The sequence below is a fragment of the Athene noctua genome, chromosome 31, assembly GCF_965140245.1.
Source record: "Athene noctua chromosome 31, bAthNoc1.hap1.1, whole genome shotgun sequence".
Taxonomy (NCBI): Eukaryota; Metazoa; Chordata; class Aves; order Strigiformes; family Strigidae; genus Athene; species Athene noctua.
In genome coordinates, this window is record NC_134067.1 from 35,619 (window position 1) to 52,515 (window position 16,897).

A 16,897-nucleotide genomic window follows, 5' to 3' on the forward strand; every position below is an offset into this window, starting at 1 on the left:
TTCATAACAGGGTCAAGAGGCCACAACGGGGGCGCGGGGGGGAACAGGACTGTGGGCAGCAAGCCATGCTCAGCTCAGCCCCACACCTGGGACAGCCAGGCCCCGGCGCTCACCCCACTGCTCACTCTCATGGCCACGGCTGTGGCCCCATGGTGCCCCCCACATCCCCGGGCATGGACATGGTGCGGGCAGATGCTCAGTTCTCCGTATTTAATGACCGGGAAGGGGGACGAGGAGCTGGGGCAGGATCCCTGGCTGCCACCCACGGCCTCCTGTGGGGTGTGATGGGGGGAGGTCCCCATGAGGCCAGGGGCTGCCTGGGGAGGGATGCAGGAGGGACGCTCCACAGGGGGGACACGGTGGCTGTCAAGATCAGGGGCCATCTGGGGACAGAGCCGCAGTGCTCAGGCGTCCTGCGAGGACAAAAGGGTGACTATGGCTTGATCCTGCCCTGCCAGGCTTCCACTGGTGTCTCATGGTGGCAGGTGGGGTTGTCCCAGACCTGGCAGACCACGCCAACGTCCTCCTGGTGGGTGCAGTCGTGGTGTCCCCAGGTGCGGTGGGCACAATCCTGCAGGGTCCCCTCCTGACCCCGGCAGCGGACATCATCCAGCCAGATGCGCCCAGCACCGGGGCCGAAGCGGGGTCGTCCCCGTGGGAGGTCACCGACTTTCCCTGCGGCCCCGCAGCCCAGCTCCCGGCAAACCACTGCCGCGTTGGTCCTGCTCCAGCCGTCATCGCAGACCGTGCCCCACTGCCCGGCGCGGTTCACCTCCAACCGCCCAGCGCAGCGCCCAGGGCCACCCACCAGCCGCAGCTGGAAGGGCTCTGCAGGGACACCGGGGTGATGCCAGCCCCACAGGACACCCCCACACCGAGGGTCGCATCACCCCACCCCATCGCACGCTCACCCTCACACTTGACAGCAGCCACCCGATCCATGGGGCAGGATGATGGCTGCCCCGGTTGGAGGTCGCAGTGCTCCAAGGTTGGCTCCTGCCCGGTGCACTGCACCTGCTGCAGCACGATGGGGGGAGCACCGGCTGCCGCGGGGCTGCAGGGTGCCGGGACGAGGTGCGGGCGACCGCAGCTCAGCTGGTGGCACAGCACCCGGGCGGCCGCCGGGCCCCAGCCCTCGGCACAGACAGAGCCCCATGTGCCCTCGAAGAGGAGCTCCAGGCGCCCGGCGCAGCGTGAGTGGCTGCCCGACAGCCGGGCTGGTGCCCCTGCAGCAGGGGGGGGGAAGGTGTACGGCACCAGTAGGACCAGTACAGCTCCAGTCTGCCCAGCCCATCCCTAATCTGCCCAGCACGGCCTCACTACATCCAGTACAGCCCTGGTGTACCCTGCAAAACCACAGTCTGCCCGGCACAAGCCCGGTCTGCCCAATACAAATCCAGTCTGCCCAGTACAAGCTCTCCTATGTGGTCCATGCCCCAGTGCCAGCCACATCCCGTGGTTGCTAACCCCACAGCCCCCAAGTGTCACCAGGGGGACACAGGGGTCACCAGGGGGCCCCAGGATGACCCCAGGGGACTCCAGGGAGACACCAAGGGACACCCAGGGGACCCCCAACATACCAGATCCAGCCACGATGCTGCAGCACAGAGCTGGGGGGGAGAGAGGCAACAGCTGGGAGTGGGGATCCAGCCCTCACCCCACAGACACCCCCCACCCACCCCACTGACCCCCAACACACACCCCATTGACACCCCCACACCCTACATGCCCCACTGACCCCCCCAACACACATCCCATGGACACTCCCACACCCCTCATGCCCCACGGAACCCCCAACACACATTTCACAGACACCCCAACACCCCACTGACGCCCAAAACTCACTCCACGTGCACCCCAACACCCCCCCCACCCCACTGATCCTCAATACACAGCCCACGGACATCCCACACCCTGCATACCCCAGTAAAATCCCCAACACACACCCCAAGTGCACACCCAGATCTGTGCCCCCCAAGTGCACCCTCAGCCCCATGGCCACCCAAGCCCCTGCCCCACTCCACCCCCACCACTCCCCCCCCCCCCCCCAGCAAGACCCCCAGTCCCTCACCGAGGCACAGCCCAAGGCCAACCAGCCACCCCATGCTGCAGCTGCCTGGGACCTCCCTTCCCAGGGCCCCCCCTTTTAAAGTTTCCTCCAGGGAGGGCCTTGGGGGGAGCAACGGTGTGGAGGCAGGGTGGAGGAAGCGAAAGTGCTATGGGGAAGCACTGATGGAGCCAGCTCGGCGCCATGAGGCTGGCAGAGATGGGGGCAAAGGATTGGGAGCAGGATCAGGCCCCCCCCTCCCAAAGAGGTTCTGCTGTCTGCATCCCCCAGATCTCCCCCCCCCCCGCTCAAGGATGGGCCTGAGGTGGGGCCGATCCACTTATCTCCCCCCCTCGATGATGTTGTACATCCTACTACTACCACAACCTCAAGATGCTCCAGGATTGGGGGGGTTGGGGGTCCAGCCCCACTTTATCTCATCTGGGGGGTCACAGCAGCTCCCCCCCCCCCCCCCCCCCCCCCCCCCCGGAGTCACCCAGTTGGGAGGATCATGACCCCATCATGACAGAGAGCCAGTGGCAGGAGGGGTCCTCGCTGAGCCGCCCAGGAGGTGCTGAAGGGTCAAGGCCAGTGCTCGCAGGTCCCCCCGCAGCCCCCGCACCTCCTGTAGAAGGGCCTCCAGCTGGGGAGCCGGGCAGGGGTGGCAGCTGCCAGACTCCCCTCCCCACTGCTCCCCAGTTCTGGGCTTGGCTGGCAGTGCTGCTGGTGGAGCCAGATCTGTGGGGCGAGATATAAAGACACCCCCTAAAGCACAGCCATGAGAAATGCCCTCCCCAAACCTGTGTCCCTCAAAAAAAACCCAGAATTTGGGGTGCAGAGGGGGCCCCCACATTCCCCCACTCACCAAGTCAGCACCCACCCCCATGCTGCCCCAGAACTCTGAAATATGAGGGATTGTCACCTCAGGACCCACCCTGCTATTGTGCCCCCCCACCCCAGGCTTACCTGCGCATGGGGGCCCAGGGAGCACAGGCTCTGTTGGGGTGCGGGCAGGATGGGTGCTGAGGGGCTCCGTGGGGTGCTGGGGAGGTGCCGGGGGGGTCTGGGTGCTGAGGGGCTCCATGGGGTGCTGGGGAGGTACTGGGGGGGTCTGGGTGTTGAGGGGCTCCATAGGGTGCGGGGGAGGTGCTGGGGGGGTCTGGGTGCTGAGGAGCTCCATGGGGTGCTGGGGAGGTGCTGGGGGGGTCTGGGTGCTGAGGGGCTCCGTGGGGTGCTGGGGAGGTGCCGGGGGGGTCTGGGTGCTGAGGGGCTCCATAGGGTGCGGGGGACGTGCTGGGAGGGTCTGGGTGCTGAAGGGCTCCGTGGGGTGCTGGGGAGGTGCTGGGAGGGTCTGGGTGCTGAGGAGCTCCATAGGGTGCTGGGGAGGTGCTGGGGGGGTCTGGGTGCTGAGGGGCTCCGTGGGGTGCTGGGGAGGTGCCGGGGGGGTCTGGGTGCTGAGGAGCTCCGTGGGGTGCTGGGGAGGTGCTGGGAGGGTCTGGGTGCTGAGTGGCTCCGTGGGGTGCTGGGGAGGTGCTGGGAGGGTCTGGGTGCTGAGGGGCTCCGTGGGGTGCTGGGGAGGTGCTGGGAGGGTCTGGGTGCTGAGGGGCTCCGTGGGGTGCTGGGGAGGTGCTGGGAGGGTCTGAGTGCTGAGGGGCTCCGTGGGGTGCTGGGGAGGTGCTGGGGGGGTCTGGATGCCAAGGGGCTCCAGCAGGGGCTGAGGGTGTGTGGGGGGTATATGGGTGCTGAGAGACTCCATGGGGTCCTGGGGGGATTCTGGGGGAGTTGAGGTGCTAAGGGTCTCTGTGGGGGGCTGAAGGGGTGTTGATGGTAGATGTGGGCTGGGGACCTCCATGGGGTGCAGGGAGGCTGCTGGGGGGGTCTGGGTGCCATGAGGCTCCAGGGTGGGCTGAGTGGAGGCTGGGAGGCTATGGGTGCTTGTGGGCTCCATGGGGTGCTGAGTGGGTGCTGAGGGGCTCTGTGTACTGGGGCTCTCCTTGGGGCGCTGGGTGGATGCTGGAAGTGTCTGAGTGCTGGGGATCTCCTTGGGATGCTGGGTGGGGGCTAGGTGGCTCTGGGTGCTGGGGGTCTCCTTCAGGGACTGGGTGACTAGTGGGGGACTCTGGATGCTGGTGGGCTCTGGGGAGCACTGGGGGGGTATGCTGGAGACTGGACCCAGTTGGACTTCAAGGGCAGGGGGTGCTGCTGGGATCAGGGTGGGGTTCTGTGATGGAGGAGGTGGTGGGGTCTCTGTGGGGGAAGCAGAGACCCCAGCAGGGCCTGGGTCTGGGTCCACATCTGGGGAGGGAAGGGACACAGAGGTCTGTGAGGCCCCTGCATCATGGTCTCCAGGCCACCCGCCCTGAGTGCTGGGTGAAGAACACTCCACCCACCCACCCACCCACCCACCCATCCACTCACCCATACATGCATTTCCCTTTCCTTGCCATCCCTTCTCCCACAGATCCCCCCCTTCACATCCAGCCATCAATCCCTTTCTCCTTTCTGTCCTTTCCCCCCTCCACCTTTCTGTCCATTCAGTTGCCCCTGCACCCCTCAGTATCCACGCCTACTCCCTACTGTCCTTCCACCCACCCAACCCTCCAACATTTTAGCCTTTTCCTGAAAATTTCTTCCAGGAAATTCCCTGCTTAGTACCATCTGGATCTAGATGTGCTGCAGGACGTGTGCTCCTCGTGGTATCTTCTAGACTGAAATCTGTTAAAGAACCTGTGCTCCATGCGGCACCATCTGCATCCAGTTCTGCTGCAGGCTGTGCATACAGTGTGGCCCCACTGGGACCAGGTTCTCCTGTGGGATGTGCACTCCACATAGTATCCTCCAGACCCATTTCTGCTGAAGAAAGTGTGCTCTGCATCGTACCACCTGGATCCAGTTTCTCTGGAGGATGTGTGCTCCATGTGGTATCTTCTGGAGCCAGTTCTGCTGTAGAACGTGTGTTCCATGTGGTACCATCTAGATCCAGTTCTGCTGCAGGATGTGCACTACTCACGGTACCTTCAGGATCTGATTCTGCTGCTGCAGGATGTGCACTACTCATAGTAGCTTCAGGGCCTGGTTCTGATGCGGGACGTGTGCTCCTCATGGTACCACCTGGACCTGCTTCTGCTGCAGGATGTGCACTACTCATGGTAGCTTCAGGATCTGATTCTGCTGCTGCAGGACGTGCACTACTCACAGCACCTTTAGGATCTGATTCTGCTTCTGCAGGATGTGCACTACCCACAGTACCTTTAGGATCTGATTCTGCTTCTGCAGGATGTGCACTACTCACGGTACCTTCAGGATCTGATTCTGCTGCTGCAGGACGTGCACTACTCATAGTAGCTTCAGGGCCTGGTTCTGCTGCAGGACGTGTGCCCCTCAGGCTATCATCTAGAGCAAAATCTGCTGAAGAACGTGTTGTCCATCTGTTACCATTTGCATCCAGTTCTGCTGGAGGACATGCGCTCTTCATGGTATCTTCAGGACCCGGTTCTTCCAGATTCTTGTCACTCCACATGGTATCACCTGCTGGGACCACCATGGTGGGGGCCAAGTCCTGCCTTGCTTTCAGCCTGGTGCCTTGCGTGGTGCCAACTGGATCCTGCCCTACTTTGGCTTGTGTGTTATCAACAGGGTCCCATCCTGTTTGCCATTGTGTGACCTGGATGGCAACTGCCTCACCCTGCCCTGTTCGCGGTTGGGTGACACCAACTGGATCCCGCCCTGCCTTGGGCTTGGTACCTTGTATGGTCCCAACCAAACCCGGTCCTGGTGGTTTCCTGGTGGTCTGGTTGGCACCTGCCAGAATCTGTCCAGCTTTGGGCTGGGTGATCCGTGCGGTACGGGTTGGATCCTTCCCTGCTTTGGGCCGGGTGGTACTGACTGGATCCTGTCCAGTCTTGGACCTGTTGGTGCTGGCTGGAGCCCATCCTGCCTTGGACCTGTTGGTTCCCATTGGATGCCATCCTGCCTTGGTCCTGTTGGTTCCCATTGGATGCCATCCTGCCTTGGACCTGTTGGTTCCCATTGGATCACGTCCTGCCTTGGTCCTGTTGGTTCCCATTGGATGCCATCCTGCCTTGGACCTGCTGGTTCCCATTGGATCACGTCCTGCCTTGGTCCTGTTGGTTCCCATTGGATGCCATCCTGCCTTGGACCTGTTGGCACCAGCTGGATCCCGTCCTGCCTTGGGCTTGGTGCTCTGAATGATGCCAGCCGGATCCTGTTCTGCTTTGAGTCGGGTGATCCTGAGGATACGAATGGGATCTCGCCCTGCTTTCCCTTGGGTGGCACTGATTTGTCCCTGTCCTGTGGGGTGCTGGATGCTGCGGGTTGCACCAGTTGCATCCCATCGTATGGGGCTTGGGGTGCTGGGTGTGGTGCTGGCCTGACCCTGTCCTCCAGGGTGCTGGGTGCTGCTGGCCTGTGGAGAGGTCCCTGTTGGTGCCAGGAGGTGCCCTTGCCCTGCAGCAATGAGAGGATCGCTCAGCCCAGCTCTGGAGGGAAACCCAGAGACAGAGGGGGAGGCATCCTTGGGGATAGGGGCTCTGGGACATGGGGAGGGACCCCAGCAGGGAGGGGAGGTGCATGAGGGGGGTCAATGCCCCCGGATCTGCTCCAGCCCTGCAGCTGGACCAGGGCAGCAAAATATGGGGTTCCACGTTGCAGCTGACCACCTCCCAGCTCCCCGAGACCTTGCATGGGGGGACAGGGACCCCCACACCCGCTCCCCCTACCCTCGCGGGGTGTCCTTGCGGCCGGCTGGCTGGCTGCTGTGCTCCAGGGGGAGCTGGGGCTGCGGGGCCGTGCAGAAGTGGGCACCCAGGCTGCCTTCACCCGTGGCGGGTGGGGAGTGGGCTCTGCAGGGTGGACATCCAGGGTGCCCAGCTCGTCTGTGGGCAGAGGAGAGTGGCGTGAGCCCCGCAGTGTGCGCACTGCATGTGCACTGCACACACCCACACTGCACGCTGCCCACAGATTCTGTGTCCCTGCACACTGCACACACACACTGCACGCACACACTACACACACTGTACACTGCCCATGCACACAGTGCACAAACTTGGTGTCCCCATGCACTGCACACACACACTGCACACCCACTGCTGCTGTTTGCAGCACGGCCATGCTGCACCCTATGGACCGTGCACCCACAGGGTTTCCACTTCAGCCACCATGTCCCCGTGGCCACCCACTGCCCCAAGACACCCACCCAGGTAAGGGGACCACACACTCACTGCATCACCCAGTGGGGGCACGGTCCCAGCCCCCCACATCACAGGTACCTGCGCAGACAACGGCGGCATCCTCCCGGTGCTGGCAGTTGGTAACACCCCAGGGGGAAGCTGGGCACCCCAGCAGGGACGACTCGTTCCCTTGGCACCGCACATCGTCCAGCCAGATGGGCCCGGTTCCCTCACCAAAAAAAGCTGCCCGGGGTGCGTCGAGGGCGGCCCCACAGCCCAGCTGCCGGCATACCACCGCCGCATCCGGCAGCCCCCACAGGTCGTCACAAACGGTGCCCCAGTGCCCAGCATGGAAGATCTCCAGCCGGCCGGCGCAGCGCCCCGCCGCCCCCACCAGCCGCACGATGGGGGCTCCTGGGCGAGAGGCTGGGGTGAGCGCCACTGCGGGCCACGGCGCCCATGGGGGGATACCGGTGCACACTGAGCACGTGCACACCCTACCTGTGCATGCTGTGCCCGTGCACACCGTGCCCATGCACCCCACACCTCTGCACACCGTGGCCGTGCACACCATACCTGTGCACACTGTACCCAAACATAGCTTTGCATGCTGTACTTGCATGCGCTGTCCCTGCACACACCCTACCCGGGCACGCTGCGACCTGCACATTCTGTACTTGAACACGTTATTGCCGTCCACGTTCCACCCGTGCACGTCGTACCTGTGCACGCTGCATCCCCGCATGCTGTAACGAGTGCCTGGGTGATGGTGGGCGATGGCGTGGGGGTCCAGGGGGGCTCAGTGGTCCCGAGAGGCTGGAAGCGGTGAGCTGTGGGGAGCGGCGGTCAGGCAAGGGGGGGTCCCGGCTTGGCCCCCACCCGCTTGCCACACACAGCCCACCTGAGCAGACAGCGCTGGCATCTTCTTCATGGGCGCAGACGTGGGGACGCCAACCCCGGTGCCGGCACAGGGCCAGGCGCTCCTCGGTGCCTCGGCACCGCAAGCCGTTGAGCCAGATGGGCCCCGTGCCCTCTCCGAACCAGGCTCCCGATGGGGCGGCCAGGGCGACCCCGCAGCCCAGTTGCCGGCAGACCACCGCCGCGTCTGGCAGCCCCCAGTCATCGTCGCAGACGGTGCCCCAGTGCCCGCTGTGCTGCACCTCTACCCGCCCGGCGCAGCGCCCGGGACCCCCAGCCAGACGCACTGGGAACGGCTCTGGGGACAGCCCGTGCTCAGGCACCAAGGCCACCAGCACCTGCTGGCACCCACCAGGACCCCTAGGACCTGCTGAGAGCCCTGCGCCCACTGGGAACTGCTGGGACCTGCTGGGACCCACTGGGACCTTCCGGGAGGCCTGCACCCGCTGGGACCTCTTGGGAGCTACTGGGAGCTCTGCACACGCTGGTACCCCCTGGGATCATCTGCAGTCACTGGGACTCCTGAACACACTGGGACCCACTAGGAGCTCCCCCTCACTGGGACTCACTGGGAGCCACTGGGCCAGACCCCTCCCCCACCACTGCCCCCCCCTCCGCTGCCCCCCAGTACCTGTGCTGTGGGGTCCCAGCAGCCCCACTGGAGACCGAGTGGAGAGGATGAGCAGGGGCACTCAGGCGTCCAGGCACCCCAACCCTGTCCCAGGATCCCCAGGGGCTGGGAGTCCCTGGGGCACCCAGCAGTGGGACCCAGCACCCTGCCCAGTGCCCACTGCCCTGCCCAGCACCCTTCCCCGTGCCCACTGCCCTTCCCAGTGCCCAGTGCCCCATTCCCAGTGCTCCATAACCAGTGTGCTCCCCAGTGCTCAGTGCCCAGTGATGAGTGCCTTGCCCAGTTCCCTGTGACCGGTTACCAGTGCCTTTCCCAGTGCCTGCTGCCACATGGCCAGTGACCAATGAGCTTCCCAGAGCCCCACGACTATCATCAACCAGTGACCAGTGCCTTTCCCAGTTCCCAGTGCCCCATGTTCAGCAACCAGCACCCCTTGCCCAGTGCCCAGTGCCCTGCCTGGTCCCCAGTGCCTCCCATGCCCACTGCCCATCACAGCCCACCCTACCCTACTCCCCTCCCCGTGCCCAGAACATCCAGTGCGTTGCCCAGTGTCTCACAGCCTTACCAGTATCCTGCACAGCCCAATGCCCAGTTGCCAGCACCCCACAGTGCCCCACACTCAGTGCCACAGCCCACAGCACCCAGTGCCCTTCCCAGTGCCCAGTTCCCAGTGCCCACTGCCCTGCCCAGTGCCCAGCACAGCCCACAGCGCCCAGTGCCCTTCCCAGTGCCCAGTGCCCAGTGCCCACTGCCCTGCCCAGTGCCCAGCACAGCCCACAGCGCCCAGTGCCCTTCCCAGTGCCCAGTTCCCACTGCCCTGCCCAGTGCCCAGCACAGCCCACGGCGCCCAGTGCCCAGTTCCCACTGCCCACTGCCCTGCCCCGTGCCCAGCACAGCCCACAGCGCTCAGTGCCCAGTTCCCACTGCCCACTGCCCTGCCCAGTGCCCAGCACAGCCCACAGCTCCCAGTGCCCAGTTCCCACTGCCCACTGCCCTGCCCAGTGCCCAGCACAGCCCACAGCGCCCAGTGCCCAGTTCCCACTGCCCACTGCCCTGCCCAGTGCCCAGCACAGCCCACAGCACCCAGTGCCCAGTTCCCACTGCCCACTGCCCTTCCCAGTGCCCAGCACCACCCATGGTGCCCAGTGCCTGCCCCACACCACCCCACCACAGTGTCCCACAGCCTCAGCTGGGCGCAGCATTCCATGCAGTGCAGTGCCCAGTGCCCCCAGCAGTGCCCAGTGCTGTATTCAACCCCCCTCCCAGTACCCACCCACAACCACGCCATACACACAGAGCCCCGTGCAGTGCAGCGCAGTGCAATGCAGCCCCACGCAGTGCAGCCCTGTGCAGCGCAGCCCAGTGCAGTGCAGCAAAGTGCAGGCCCGTGCAGTGTAGCACAGCCCCATGCAGTGCAGCCCTGTGCAGCCCTGTGCAGTGCAGCGCAGGCCCGCGCAGTGAAGCACAGCCCCGTGCAGTGCAGTGCAGCCCCGTGCAGTGCAGCGCAGGTGGTGCCGCCGGGCTCACCCAGGAGCAGGAGGGTGAGGGCCATGGCGGGCAGTGGTGCGGTGGGGACGGCCGGCGGGCGGGGAGGACGGGACGGGGCTGCCGGGCCAAGGATGACTCAGTGCATCCGTCAGTCCGTCCAGGGGCTGGGGGGGCTGGGCCAGGGGCAGGGGGGGCCCTGGGCCCCCCAGGCTGGCGGACAGAGCGGGCGGCAGGGTGTCCCCCCGTAGTGTGTGTGTCCTGCCCGAGCCGGTGGGGCTTGGGCCAGGGCGGGGGGGGTTAATGCCGGAGCCACGCCGGCACCCAAGGGACGCATCTGCAGCGCCCACGCGTGTGCACGTGGCCTCCCGCCACCCCAATATGCGTGTGCACGTGGCCTCCCGCTGCCCCGACACGTGTGCGCATGTGGCCTCCCACCACCCCAACACACGTGTGCGTGTGCCTCCCACCACCCCAACGTGCATGCACATGTGGCCTCCCGTTGCCCCAACACATGTGGGCATGGGGCCTTCTGCAGCAGCACATGGGCACAGGGGACACACAGCTGTTGCATGCTGACATATGCACGGAGACAAGCACACGCATGTGCACACTTGCCCACGTGTGTTCATGCATACATGCACAGACATGTGCATGCACGCACACACTCATGCACACACAGGCACACTTGCACACACGTGCACACACACGTGCAGACACACATGGACACACATGCACACACACATGGACACGTACACACTTGTGCACACAGGAACATGCACATATGCACGCACACGTGCACACGCACACACATGCACAGACATGTGCAAGCACACACATGCGCACACACATGTATGAGTGCACACACGTGTGCAGACACACATGCAGATGGGCAGACACACAAGGAGTCTGTGGGGCCACACTGGGGGGATACTGGGGCCATACTGGCATCCGAGGGGCTGTACTGTGGGGGGGTCACAGGCCCGCGAGGGCTGAAGCGGCTGGGAGCAGGGTGGGGGGCAGTGGGGCAGGGTTTGGGGACTCCCCTGGCTGCACGGTTGGGGGTACCCCTGTGCCTCCCCCTGATCCATATGTCCCCCATTGCCCCCCAGAGTCCCCCAAGATCCCAGTGCCACCCCCCCCAGAGCCCTGTGCTCACGCCCCCGCCTCCCAGTGCCTCCTTTTCCCACCCCCACCGCACCTCCCCAGTGCTCCCAGCAAAACCCCCTTCCCAGTAACCCCTCTACCCCCTGCCCCCCCCGCAGTGCTCCCCATGGTCCCTCCCTCGCCGCCCCCCCCCCATGGACCCGCCCAGGCCACGCTGCACCGAGCAGCCACAGTCCGTGGCCACGCCCCCTGGGCAGCAGCCCCGCCCCTAGAAACTGTCCCCGCCCCTAGCGACGGCCCAGCCTCCCCGCGGTGCCCCTCCCCATTCGCCGGGAAGGAAGAGGGGGGGGGGGGGGGGCACAGTTTATTGACCACGCCCACGGTGGACCCAGGCGTCCGGGGTCTGGACACCCCCCACCCCAACACCCCGGGGACTCCAGGGCTAAGATCCCCCCCAGCTCAGGCCATGCAGGGGTAGCTGCGGGAGGCCGGAGGGGGGGAAAGGGGGGGCTGTGGGTCATACTGGGGGAGTCCTGGGTGACCCTGGGGGCCCTGGGGCATCCTGGGGCTCCTGGGGGTCATGGGGGTCCGGCCCCACCCCCCACCCCCGAAGATGTGCATCAGTGGGACCTCGGGGCTGAGCCTCCCCCCCAGCTCTGGCTCCACAGGGGGATCTGGGGGGGTCCCAGGGGGGGTCTGTGCCCCCCTCAGAAGGTGTGAACCAGCGGCACATTGGGCAGTTCCGGGGCGGGGGGTCCCGTTCCTGTCCCCCCACCACCACTGCCACCCCCAGCCACCCCCCGGGCTGGGGTGGGGGGCTGCCCTCCGCCACTGCCCCCCGGCACCGGCTCACTCTGGACCAGGAGGATCCGAGGGGAGCCTGGGGGGGGCAGCTGGGCCAGCGCCTGCAGGCAGAGGCGGGCAGGTCCCCCCCCAGCCCCCCGCAGCAGCAGCACGGAGGGCAGCCCCCCAGCTGCCCCCACCACCGCCAACTGTGGGGATGGGGAGGGGGATGGGCCCCCCCCTGCCACCAGCACCTCAGGGGGCTGTGGCTGGATGTTGGGCACCTCTGCGGCCTGGAGATGGACATTTGTCACCTCCATGGGCTTGAGTTGGACGTTGGGCACCTCTACAGTCTTGAGTTGAATGTTGGGCACCTCCATGGTCTTGAGTTGAACGTTGGGCACCTCCACGGCCTTCAGCTGGATGTTGGATACCTCCATGGTCTTCAGTTGCACGTTGGGTACCTCCACAGTCTTGAGTTGGATGTTGGGCACCTCTACCGTCTTGAGTTGGATGTTGGGCACCTCCTCTGTGGTCTTGAGTTGGACGTTAGGCACCTCTGTGGTCTTGAGTTGGACGTTAGGCACCTCCATGGTCTTGAGCTGGACACTGGGCACCTCCATCATTTGGTGACAGGTGCTGGGCACCTCAGTAGCCTGGAGATGGACATTTGTCACCTCCATTGTCTTCAGTTGGATATTGGGCATCTCCGTGATCTTGAGATGGATATTGGGCAGCTCCATCATATGGTGATGGACACTGGACACCTTGGTGTCTTGTAGATGGACATTGGCCATCTCTGTGGTCTGGAGATGGACACTGGGCACCTCTGTGACTTGGAGATGGACACCAGGCACCTCAGTGGTTTGATGACACACACTGGGCACCTCAGTGGTCTGGAGATGGACACTGGGCACCTCTGCGGCCTGGAGATGGACATTTGTCACCTCCGTGGTTTGGGGATGGACACTGGGCATCTCAGTGGCTTGCAGCTGGACAGTGGTCACCTCTGCATCCTGGAGATGGATGTTGGGCATGTCTGCGGCCTGGAGCTGGACACTGGGCACCTCCATGGTTTGGTGATGGACATCGGTCACCTCACTGGCCTGCAAGTGGACATTGGTCACCTTTGTGGTCTGGAGATGGACGCCAGGCACTTCTGTGGCTTCGAGATGGATGTCGGGTACCTCAGTGGTTTCGAGATGCACATCGGGCACCTCTGTGGTTTCAAGATGGACACTGGGCACCTCTGCGGTCTGCAGCTGGATGTTGGCCACCTCCATGGCCTGGAGCTGGATGTCGGGCACCTCTGTGGCCTCAAGATGGACACTGGGGACCTCTGTGGTTTGGAGATGGACATTGGACACCTCTGTGGCTCTGAGATGGATGTCAGGTACCTTGGTGGTTTGGAGATGGACATTTGTCACCTCTGTGGTCTGCAGCTCGACACTGGGCACCTCTGTGTCCTGGAGATGGACATCTGTCACCTCTGAGGGCTGCGGCAGGGCTTGGAGCTGGATGTTGGTGATCTCAGAGGGCTGTGGCAGGGCTTGGAGCTGGACATTTGTCACCTCAGTGGCCTGCAGCTGGATGTTGGTGACATCCAAAGGTTGTGGCAGGGCTTGGAGCTGGATGTTGGTCACCTTGGAGGACTGTGGCAGGGCTTGGAGCTGGACATTTGTCATCTCAGTGGCCTGCAGCTGGATGTTGGTGAGCTCAGAGGGTTGTGGCAGAGCATGGAGCTGGATGTTGGTGACATCCAAGGGTTGCGGCAGGGTTTGGAGCTGGACATTGGTCACCTCTGCGGCCTGCAGTTGGATGTTGGTGACATCCGAGGGTTGTGGCAGAGCATGGAGCTGGATGTTGGCCACCTTGGAGGGCTGTGGTAGGGCTTGGAGCTGGACATTGGTCACCTCACTGGTTTGGAGCTGGATGTTGGTGACATCCAAGGGCTGTGGCAGGGCCTGCAGCTGGACATTTGTCACCTCGGCGGCTTGGAGATGGATGTTGGTGACATCCAAGGGCTGTGGCAGGGCTTGGAGATGGACGCTGGTCATCTTGGAGGGTTGCGGCAAGGCTTGGAGCTGAACATTTGTCATCTCGGCAGCTTGGAGGTGGATGTTGGTGACATCCAAGGGTTGCGGCAGGGCTTGGAGCTGGACACTTGTCACCTCTGTGGCTTGGAGCTGGACATTAGTCACCTCTGCAGCTTGGAGCTGGATATTGGTGACCTCCAAGGGTTGTGGCAGGGCCTGCAGCTGGACATTGGTCACCTCGGCTGCCTGCAGCTGGACGCCGGTGACCTCGGGGGGCTGTGGCCCCCGCGGGGGAATGACGCCCCCCCTCAGAACGATGACACTGGCCCCCGCTGGGGTCCCCGCCACCGCCTGGAGCTGGACACGGGGCAGCGCCTGCCCCGTGCCAGGTACCAACAGGATGCTCTGCCCAGCAGCGGAGAGTCCCGACGCCTGGGGACCCTTCCCCGCCCGGGGCTGGGGACCCTCAGCGGGCAGGAGGGTGAAAGCAGGGGGCTCAGCCGGGGGGCTGGGCAGCAGGAGGAGCTTCCGCGGTGGTGCCGGGGGGCTGGGGATGAGCTGCAGGCCCTGGGGAGTCTGCACCAGCAGGAAGGTCTGGGCTTCAGGGGAGGGGGGCGGGGGGCGGCGGGGGGTCCCGCGGGGCCCGGGGGTGTGGGTGCGGAGGTGACGCTGGAGGTAGGAGGCCATCACGAAGGCCTTGGGGCAGAGCGGGCAGCGGTAGGGGCGGGTGGCGGAGTGGGTGCGGCGGTGGAGCTGGAGGTTGGAGGAGTGGGTGAAGGTTTTGCCACACTGGGGGCAGGCGTAGGGCCGCTCGCCGGTGTGGACCCGCTGGTGTTGCCGGAGGTTGGAGGTTTGGGCAAAGGCTTTGCCGCAGATGGGGCAGGCGTGGGGCCGCTCGCCGGTGTGGAGCTGGCGATGGCGGCGGAGGCAGGAGGTGTTCTTGAAGGCTTTGGGGCAGTCGGGGCAGCGGTAGGGCCGCTCACCAGTGTGCTGCCGGAGGTGGTACTGGTAGTGGGATGCCCACTTGAAGGTGAGGCCACACTGGGCGCACTCAAAAGCCCGCAGCCCTGTGTGAACCCGCTGGTGGATCTGAAGGAGGGAGGAGCGCTTGAAGGCCTTGCCGCACTCGCGGCAGGCGTAGGGCCGCTCACCCGTGTGGTCCCGCATGTGGTAGCGCAGCCCTGAGGAGCCCTTGAAGGCTTTGCCGCACTCAGTGCATTGGTAAGGGCGCTCAGGGGCAGGCTGAGGTGCCACCGGGGGGTCGGGAGCCTCAGTGGGGGGATGTGGTGGGACAGCGGCGGGGTGGCTGCGTTGGTGGCCCAACAGCCCGGCCAGCTGGGTGAAGGTCTTGGGGCAGACGGTGCACTTGAAGGGCCGCTCAGCAGCGTGGCCGTGACGGTGGCGGGCCAGCCCCGAGCTGTTCTTGAAGGTCTTGCCGCAGGTAGGGCAGCGGTGAGGGGTGGCCGGGGGGGACATTGCTGTCACCGAATGGCTGCCTTGATGGCCCAGCAGCTCCTCCTCACTGGTGAAGCTCAGCGGGCAGGCAGAGCACTTCCAGAGCGTCTCTGGTGCCGTGGCGGGCGCTGAGAGGAGTGGTGGCACAGCAGCGTGGCCAGCGTGGCTCTGGAGGTGTTTCTGCAGGCAGGCATCAGAGATGAAGGCCTTGGCGCAGGTTGGACACTCGTGGGGCCGGGTGCCGGCATGGGTGCGCCGGTGGAGGAGGAGGTTAGAGGAGTGGGTGAAGGTTTTGCCACACTGGGGGCAGGCGTAGGGCCGCTCGCCAGTGTGGACCCGCTGGTGTTGCCGGAGGTTGGTGGCTTGGGCGAAGGCTTTGCCGCAGACGGGGCAGGCGTGGGGCCGCTCGCCGGTGTGGGTGTGACGGTGACGGCGGAGGCTGGAAGAGTTCTTGAAGGCCTTGGGACAAGCGGGGCAGCGGTAGGGCCGCTCGCCGGTGTGCTGCCGGAGGTGGTACTGGTAGTGGGATGCCCACTTGAAGGTGAGGCCACACTGGGCGCACTCAAAAGCCCGCAGCCCCGTGTGAACCCGCTGGTGAGTCTGCAGCAGGGAGGAGCGCTTGAAGGCCTTGCCGCACTGGGGACAGGCGTAGGGCCGCTCACCCGTGTGGCCCCGCTGGTGGTAGAGGAGGGCGGAGGAGCCCTTGAAGGCCTTGGGGCACTCAGGGCACTTGTAGGGCCGCTCACCCGTGTGGCTGCGCTGGTGGTGGGCCAGGCGGGACGACCACCTGAAGGCCTTCCCGCACTCCCGGCAAGCGTAGGGCTGGTCGGCTGTGCCTGGACCACCGGCCCGGGACCCGGCTGGCCCCGCTGGTGGTGTCGCTCCCGCCATGCTGACGGCCCTGGTGGGGGGATGGATGACACAGGGGCCTGGGCAGGGCGCGACACGCGGCGCCCCCAGCAGAGGGATCCCCCAGCGACCGGCTGGGGAGGGGGCGTGGCCTCCGCAGCTAGGAAGGAGTCGGCCTCGGCACGTTGGCAGGGTGGGGGGCGGGGCCCGGGCTTCAGGGGCGGGGCCACGCCGCGAAGGGCCCCGCCCCCACCAGTGTTCCCCTCCAGGCCCCGCCCCCACCGAGCCCTGATCCTCGCCAGGGCCCGCCCACTTCGGTCCTCAAACCTCTCCAGACCACGCCCCCTCCGCCCTCCTCAGGACACGCCCCCGTCGGCCTGTGCTTGCCCTCACGCCC

General features: G+C 65.2%; 2 protein-coding genes across 2 annotated transcripts in view; both read right to left on the reverse strand.

Moving 5' to 3' along the window:
* Positions 1-214: 214 nt before the first annotated feature.
* On the reverse strand, positions 215-9,158 carry LOC141972052 (uncharacterized). The gene is made up of 12 exons (XM_074929816.1): positions 9,087-9,158; positions 7,959-8,648; positions 7,336-7,927; positions 6,787-6,942; positions 4,703-6,514; positions 3,014-4,342; positions 2,571-2,785; positions 2,072-2,216; positions 1,581-1,610; positions 912-1,226; positions 503-828; positions 215-413 (listed from the first exon to the last, which is right to left on the reverse strand). Exons 1-12 carry the CDS (start codon positions 9,156-9,158, stop codon positions 405-407), a joined length of 5,691 nt encoding a protein of 1,896 aa, XP_074785917.1. The 3' UTR covers positions 215-404.
* Positions 9,159-11,670: 2,512 nt separating this feature from the next.
* The window catches only part of LOC141972152 (uncharacterized), a 50,734-nt gene continuing 45,507 nt past the window's right edge, over positions 11,671-16,897 (reverse strand). Inside the window, exon 4 of the mRNA XM_074929971.1 lies at positions 11,671-16,487. Coding sequence (XP_074786072.1) covers positions 12,085-16,487 — 4,403 coding nt within the window. The 3' untranslated portion in view covers positions 11,671-12,084. The remainder of the gene's footprint in view (positions 16,488-16,897) is intronic.